General features: G+C 36.6%; 2 protein-coding genes across 5 annotated transcripts; one reads left to right on the forward strand and one right to left on the reverse strand.

The window, feature by feature from the left end:
- Positions 1–261: 261 nt before the first annotated feature.
- LOC133801679 (protein MALE DISCOVERER 1) lies at positions 262–6,327 on the forward strand. Of its 4 annotated transcripts, none has more exons than XM_062239931.1 (13): positions 262–933; positions 1,113–1,557; positions 1,655–1,787; positions 1,874–1,945; positions 2,484–2,627; positions 2,709–2,852; positions 3,408–3,509; positions 3,604–4,124; positions 4,570–4,760; positions 4,866–4,998; positions 5,071–5,228; positions 5,315–5,500; positions 5,587–6,327. In XM_062239931.1, the coding sequence occupies exons 2-13, from the start codon at positions 1,458–1,460 to the stop codon at positions 5,845–5,847; spliced, it is 2,145 nt and encodes a 714-aa protein (XP_062095915.1). In that variant the 5' UTR covers positions 262–933; positions 1,113–1,457; the 3' UTR covers positions 5,848–6,327. The 4 variants fall into 4 exon arrangements, with proteins under 4 accessions (XP_062095915.1, XP_062095914.1, XP_062095917.1 ...); XM_062239930.1 differs by having other exon boundaries at positions 264–933; positions 3,598–4,124; XM_062239933.1 differs by lacking the exon at positions 3,408–3,509 and having other exon boundaries at positions 265–933.
- A 136-nt stretch (positions 6,328–6,463) lies between these two features.
- On the reverse strand, positions 6,464–7,440 carry LOC133802661 (protein DOG1-like 4). The gene has a single exon (XM_062241012.1). The coding sequence runs from the start codon at positions 7,426–7,428 to the stop codon at positions 6,682–6,684; it is 747 nt and encodes a 248-aa protein (XP_062096996.1). The 5' UTR covers positions 7,429–7,440; the 3' UTR covers positions 6,464–6,681.
- Positions 7,441–7,952: the final 512 nt, after the last annotated feature.

A 7,952-nucleotide genomic window follows, 5' to 3' on the forward strand; every position in this document is an offset into this window, starting at 1 on the left:
TTAAGAAAAGTTACATAGTATAGTACATACGACTTTAAATTACAAATTACTAAATAAACATTATTAAAAATATATCATACTAAATTTAAATTTCGATAAAACACAACTTAACAAGAGATTATTTAACCTTATTTTTCTTTGACAAAGCAAGATTTTTTTTTCTTCTCTACCCTTACTATCCCCACAACCACTAACACTAACTAAATAACTTGTTAAGAGTTGCCTAAGAAGAAATATACTTAGAATATAATTAAAAAATAAAAAATAAAAAAGAAGAAGAAGAAGAGAGAGAGGCAGAGAGGTAAGCACGCAACAAGAGAGAGGATTTCATGCAATATTTATACAAAAATCCTGATTTGCCGCTCTGTTAGAGTTGGCCTAAACCAATCAGACAAGAGAAGACAAAAAAAAATGGTTAGTGGGACCCATCAATCCCTTTGAGCCCAAAAAAAAAAAAACAGAAAACAGAACAGGTTGTTGTAGGGTGGCTGGTTGGGATTAGAGAGAGAGAGAGAGAGTAGTGAGAGAAACAAAATTAATAAAAAAAATAAATAAAAATAGTGAAAGAGAGAGTTTCCTGAGGAAGGAGACCCCAAAAGATGGTCGAAGACATGGTGCTCTGAGATCATCCTGGAAAAGGCAGTGATAGAGAAGAATATTATAACTTAAATGTTTGAAAAATAGTATGAAATCAATGATGATGATGATGATTTCATATTATTTTTTGTTTGCTGCCTTTTGAGTCTCAATCTCCATCCACTGCTATCCCCAAGAAACTTTCGATTTCATTTTTATTTCTCTGTTTTCTGCAAATAATTATATTTTAATCGTTAATATTTAAATAAACTACATAAAAGTTTGTGTTGCTACGGTCCAAAAGGACCCAGGAACAAGTTATTCCACATCGAACATCCTTTTGGGCTCTTCTGCATGGTAAAGTTACTCCCTTTTTCTGTTAATTGTCTCTCTTTACGCTACTTTTTTTCTTAGGGGATCGCTTGATGAAGAGGGTATTCTTTAGATTCTTGCTTTGAGCTCTGTTTTGATGAATACCCATTTGACTCGTTGCCATTGCTAACCTCATTGTACCTGTTTCATCGAACACTTTTCAGCTTCACCCAAAATTTGAGCTGAACGGGAACGGGGTTCTGCGTTTGTTGATGAAAAGGGTGTTGTAAAATCGAATTGAAAGTCGTAATGATGAGGGATCCAGATATCATTATGGTGGTTCGAAGCGAAGGACTTTTATTTGTTTGTAACATAGTTTTTGTTTCCTTTTTCATTGTATTTCGTTACCGGTTTTGAAGAAGAAAGAAGAAAAGGGTAAAAGGAAAATAAATAAATAAAAGAAAAAAGAAGAAAAACCTGGCGATTTTGTACAGTACATTGTGTAGCGTCGTGGCTTTCAGCGGAAATAGTCACTGCCTCTACCATTGTGGAATCAGGTTCGTCAAGCTATGGGGGGTAGATGGAACCCATTTGGAATTGGGATTTCGTGTTTCTTGGTTTTGATTCTTTGTTCTGGAATTCGAGTGTGTTGGTCGCTTAATGATGAAGGTAACCACTTTTTCTTATCTGGGTCGTCGTTTGCTCTGGTGTATTTCATCATTTGATTCAATGGAATGTCGTTTTGAATTTGAGTTTACATACGCAGGAGTCATTTTGCTCGCATTCCGGGTTAGGATCAATTCCGACCCTTATGGTGCTTTCGAGAATTGGAATCCTAAAGATGGCCATCCTTGCTTTTGGTCGGGAGTTGATTGTGTAGATGGCAAAGTGCATAAACTGTAAGTTCTCCTTTTCTGTAAAAGAGATAGACAAAAGTTGAAGATTATGGCTCTAAGCTCCTTTTGTATTCATCTTGATATTGCAGGAATATGACTAATCTTGCTTTGGAAGGGACTTTGGCACCTGAGCTTGCAAAACTTAGTAACCTAAGAGCTCTGTAAGGATTCGGATGATTTCATTTCTTATTTGTTGCAAAAACTTTGGTGTTGTATAAATTAAAAAAGAGATTTTTCACTGTCATGTGTGTGTGTGTTTTTAGAAGAAAAACTAAAAATTGTACACCATGAATAACTTTTTTCTATACAAAAATTTGCTGTAAAATGAGATTGAGAATAATGGAAATCATCCATGATTTGACTTGAGTTTGTGGTAATTCAAATATGCAACTTTATATATATTAAGAAGAGTGCAATCATTCTAATCCAATTGAGATTCTATGTTAAAACTCACTTCACACAAATCCTGACAAAGTAGTGACTTAAAACAATGTCTGCAATATTCTAATTTTTAGTTGTATTGTAGCGTATGTATTACATTTTAGTTGAATCTCTCAATATAAGTAAGGTATAACTTTTCAATCTTCTTGAATTGATTCTAGTAATTGATGAATATTGAATCAGGTTTCTTGGCGATGCTAAGATATTCTGAATATTATTGAAATTTTATATTTCTTACTTCCTCTGTTTGCACTAAAGGGTGCTCAGCAAGAACCAACTTTCTGGATCAATTCTTAAGGAAATTGGGGAGCTCAGGGAGCTAGAGCTGTTGGATTTGAGGGATAACAACTTCAATGGAACAATTCCTGCTGAAATAGGCATGATGCAATCACTGAAATACTTGTGAGTGAGCTACTGCTTCTTTGGTCTGTCCTTTTTTATTTACTTTATAGCTCACTGGAGCAATTTTGTTTTGTATCCTAGGTTTCTTTCTGACAATAGATTTGAAGGCAGCATTCCTCTAGATCTTGGTAGGCTCAACATGCTCTCTGAATTTGAGTTTGATGACTACCACCAATTCAAAGACTTTCCTGGAATTGACTACATGAACAGAAAGTTGGGACACTGGTAATATTCCATTTGTTTTTCTAATCTTTGTTCTCCCGATAGCGACATAAATCTTTTGGCCAACTGATGACGGTCTTTTATTCTAGCTTTGCCCCATCTAGTTATGCAATAACAACAAATTTGGTTTCAATTTCCAACTAGTACAGTCTTTAGTGTAGATACATGTGTATAATAATGGTGTTGCATGTCTGGGGTTTATGAAGCTTTCGTAGTACACTTTATTTATCATTCAGAATAGTAGACGAAAATAAGGATAGATTGATGATAGTTAATGTCATCTGCTGCTGCAAATAAAGGAAAATAGAGTACTAATCACATCCAAAGACATGAAAGTAAACTTTCATTGTAATTGAAGAGCCAAAAAAATCAAAGGTGTCTTAAACGTAAAATGTGTATAGTTCCATGGAACATCAAGTATACTTGGATCTAGAAGAAAATATAGGTTTTTATGTCTTTGATGCCTTGATGTGATCTTTTGTTGACACATTTAGGAGATATAACTAACACCATTTTACTTGTATTAGTTTCTGATGCTTTTATGTATTTCATGAGCAGCATTTTCAAGAGACATTCCAACCACAACAATTTGGCTTCTTCTTTATTTAGTCCAATCAAAGTAGCTGTGACGTATTATCTGAATTTGCTAGAACTGCCATTGTATGGATTTCATATTATTTGTAACATCCTCATTTTGTATCTACATTGCTGTCATCAGTGCATTGAAATATTTGCTTTTTCTTTCAAGGTTCAGTTCCGAAAAGGACTCTTTGCATAGCAGTATATCAGTTTCCTCCAAGTCTCATGCACTCCAAATTGGTCAGAAGTTTCTCAGTTTTGCACGCCGCAAGCTACTGGACCAAGCTAGTAATCTCCCAGCTGCACCTGCAGTTGGTGTTTCACCTCCTGGACAAATCATTGCTCTTCCATTCACCCGAAGTAGTGGGGCTTTCCCAGCTGTACCGAAAGGAAAGAGGAAACGATTTCATGCCCCTGCACCACTTCCTTTGCCACCTACTCCTCCAATACACAATCCTTCGAATCCTCGAGGACATCATTCAAAACATGCAAATGAATTCCCCTTAAATTCAACAAATCATCCTTTGTCAGATGATTCTGAAAGCATTTGGAAGTATATAACTATTGCTGGAGGTCTGGCTGTCTTGCTTATTGTTGCTGCAGCAATGCTCTGCATGTGGCGAAGCAAAGCTGTGAAAACCATAGGTCCTTGGAAAACTGGACTGAGTGGACAGCTGCAGAAAGCATTTATAACAGGTAGTCTTTCTTATGTAATCGAGAAATTTTTTCTACTATGATTAATTCATTTTGGTCGGATCATATTGGTTTTGTGTACTGGTTCTTGCTTATTTGGTGTCAAGGAAGTAGACCTGATTTGTGTGTTGACTTTAGATCACTAAATTTATAGAACTAGTACATCAGTGCAGGTTTACATTCCAACGTTTCATAGAAAGTTATCTAAATTAAAATACATTTTGTATCTAAATTAATTTTATAGCAATGAAATGATACTCTGCCATAAATGATGGGTTGTTGAGCTTCATCTGTTGACAATGTTATCTTAAAATGATTGCTGTCCCTGGCTTCACCAGTACTAAGTGGTATACCTCCAGTAAAAAAAATTAATTTATTTTTAGCTTGATTTCTGGTTTTACTTGCATTAATATTTAAAATTGTACAAACATGATCATATTATATGCAGGAGTTCCAAAGTTGAACCGTTCAGAGCTAGAAACAGCATGTGAAGATTTCAGCAATATCCTTCACACTGTTGACGGTGCCACTATGTACAAGGGAACACTGTCCAGTGGGGTTGAGATTGCTGTTGCATCAACCACAGTACCTAGTTTCAAAGAGTGGAAAAAAGCTGCTGAATTGGCTTATCGAAAGAAGGTTCATTAGCGAAAGTTCCAATTGTATTCTATAAATATTGTGCTGCTCTTTCTTAGTTTATTTTCTTTCTGAGGTTTCTCAGTATTTTTGTTGGATCTGTTATAGATTGATACACTTTCAAGGGTGAACCACAAAAATTTTGTCAATCTTATTGGTTACTGTGAGGAGGATGAACCTTTTGTTAGGATGATGGTGTTTGAGTATGCTCCAAATGGATCCCTGTTTGAGCATCTACATGGTAATTTCCTACTTATTGACAAAATATAAATAAGAAATTTCAAAGGCTTATAATTTATTGATGTGTTTGCAGTTAAAGAGGTTGAACATCTTGACTGGAATGCAAGGATGAGAATTTTAATGGGAACTGCTTACTGTCTTCAGTATATGCACCATGATCTTAACCCCCCTGTAGCACATCCTAACCTCTCCTCAAATGTCATCTTTTTAACAGATGATTATGCTGCTAAGGTTAGTTGGTAACTAAGTTCTGATTCATTGCCGCAGTAAAATACAACCATTATGATTGCAAACATATGAGCATTTCTTTCCCACAGATTGCAGAGATTGGTTTCTGGGAATTTTTCAAGTCAAAGAATCAGACCGAAAACGATAAAGAAAACTCAGAACTGCCACCCTCTGCTGATCCAGAAACAAATGTCTATTGTTTTGGAGTCTTGTTGCTAGAGATCATTTCTGGAAAGCTTACCTACTCGGAAGAACAAGGGTGCCTTGTGAAGTGGGTAAGTTTCAAATTATACTTATCACAAAACAATGTCAGAAACCTGCTCAACAGGATAAAATGACAATATGATGATGATTTTTACAGGCTTCTCAGTACTTAAACGACAAAAGAAGCATTAGCTACATGATTGATCCGAACCTCAAATCGTTCAAGAACAATGAGTTAGATGTCATCTGTGAGGTCATCCAAGAGTGCATCCAACAAGACGCAAGACATAGACCAACAATGAAGGAAGTAACTTCAAAGTTAAGGGCAGTGATTTCTATATCACCAGACCAAGCTACCCCAAGACTTTCTCCACTTTGGTGGGCTGAACTTGAGATTTTATCAGTAGAGGCAACCTAAAGTCTACTTTTCATATCTCGTATCAGTGTTGTATGTCAAGTTCCTGTTTCTCTCTTTGTATCAAAATGGTATAGGAAAGCTTTTTACATGTGCTCCCCCTGCTGCTTAAGATGGTATTGAAATCCCTTTTTGCCTCCTTTTTCATCATCATTCGTCATTCCATTATAATCATATTCATATTCTTTCTTCTTCTTCTTCTTCTTCATTCTCTATGCTAAGAATAATAATGCAAAACGATTGCTGCTATCATATTTTTACAAGTGGGATGTGGTAACTTTTAATATAACACCAGATATATGTACTTATTTTGTTTCTTTTTTGGGCAAGTATATAATTGTATTTTGGTGTTGTTTGGGATGTAAAACTAACACAATACTGGGATGCCTCAGACCCTTTGAATTATACGTAAATTTGTGAAACTTATATATTATTTGTAGGTTGGTGAGAAATCTTATTCAAATAATTCATATTCTTTTTTCATTATTTGTTGTAAAAAGAAAGAAGAAACTGAGTTTGTTCTCCATTGTCCAAGATATGAAACTCTGATACTTCTAATAAGTCCAACACAAAATATATTACGAAGTTAATTTATATGTACCACAACCCAAGAAATTTACAAAGTTAATTTTGAATATCACAAAGATAAAGAAGATTAGTACTTATTTGTTTTTTTTTTTTAACAAATGAAGCACTTATTTGTTTGGGAATAGCGAAAAAGAGCTTTAAACCACCACAATATTACTTGGAAACTTAGAATCAGCTTTATATATATATATATATATATATATATTGATTGATTGATGATCATGGTGCCATTGTTATGGGCACTACCAGTTATCTAGCTAGCAACGTACTAAGCTTTTCTTTGCCGACTTGCCTTAGCTGAACCTGAAGCATACAAATGGCTGTCAAAAAGTCAACGCGCTGCATTGGAGTCAACAGTTCCAACACTCCTTTGATCGCCTTCAACCTGACGCAGTCGGCCGCCTTCATCATTCTCTCCAACCCACAAAGGATGCCCTTAAGCGCCACCTCGACCAGCCCCTCAACGTGTCCGGCCAGAGCTCCGGCGGTGACGCCGCCACTAGCCAGGCGAGCCAGCTCGACCATCCTCCGATTGGCCATGGCCACTTGCTGCCTCTCCATTTCTCTCTCCACCTTCTCCTCCTCGAGCCTTATCTTGACTCTCAGCTCCTCGATGTCCTTCCGCTGAGGCTCCGTCAAGTACTTCATTTTGGAGACGTGGCTCATCCTCAGCGACTCAATGAGCCGGAAAACCGAGGAGGGCTTCCAGTCGGTGACCCATAGATAAGCATTCTCTAGTGGGCTCAGCCAAACGGGAGAGAAGAAAGCCAAAACGTCGTCGTGTGCCGCTGCCCATTTGGTGGTGTAGTAAGCCTTAACGTGGGCTGTCACTCTTGACACCATTGCTTGGAGCTCCGGCTCGCTCTGAATCATCGTCGTTTCCAGATTGGACAGTGTTAGTAGTTGTTGTAGGTATTCCTCTAACTGCACAAACCACTTCTCAAAGAACTCGGAGAACTTCTCTTCCACTTTGGTCTTCATCATCCTCCTACTCATTTTCTTTTCTTGATAATATATATGGTAATAATTTATTGATTAATTAATTAGTCTTATATATATATACATACATATATATATATATAGGGGTGGAACGTGGAGGAAGAAATGGAAGCCACGACGCAAGTGGGGTGGCGAGGTTGGGAAGTGCGTGGCTCGTGCATGGCTTCCGCGCAACAATCGACTACTGCCCTGATTAGATTACAGTTCCACTTCTCGCTCTTTTCAAATTTCTCCAGTCAACGCTCTGTCCTTTTTCTTTCAAAAAGATTATTTTAAGATAATATATACAGAGAATTGCTAAGTCGCAACACAGCACCACAGGTAGGTGGTATACTATTATTGGTGCAATCTAATATTGAGTCCCACTTATTTGAATTTAATAAGAATTATGGGGTATCGCTAACCAATCATGATGCGACACTTCATGTGGTGTTGGGTACCTTAAAATGCTAAATAGCAACACTCTAATATATAAGCCCTACGTCTTATATATTATTTTAAAAACTTAATTAAAAATTAAT

Source organism: Humulus lupulus, chromosome 9 (assembly GCF_963169125.1).
Source record: "Humulus lupulus chromosome 9, drHumLupu1.1, whole genome shotgun sequence".
In the NCBI taxonomy this organism is placed as follows: Eukaryota; Viridiplantae; Streptophyta; class Magnoliopsida; order Rosales; family Cannabaceae; genus Humulus; species Humulus lupulus.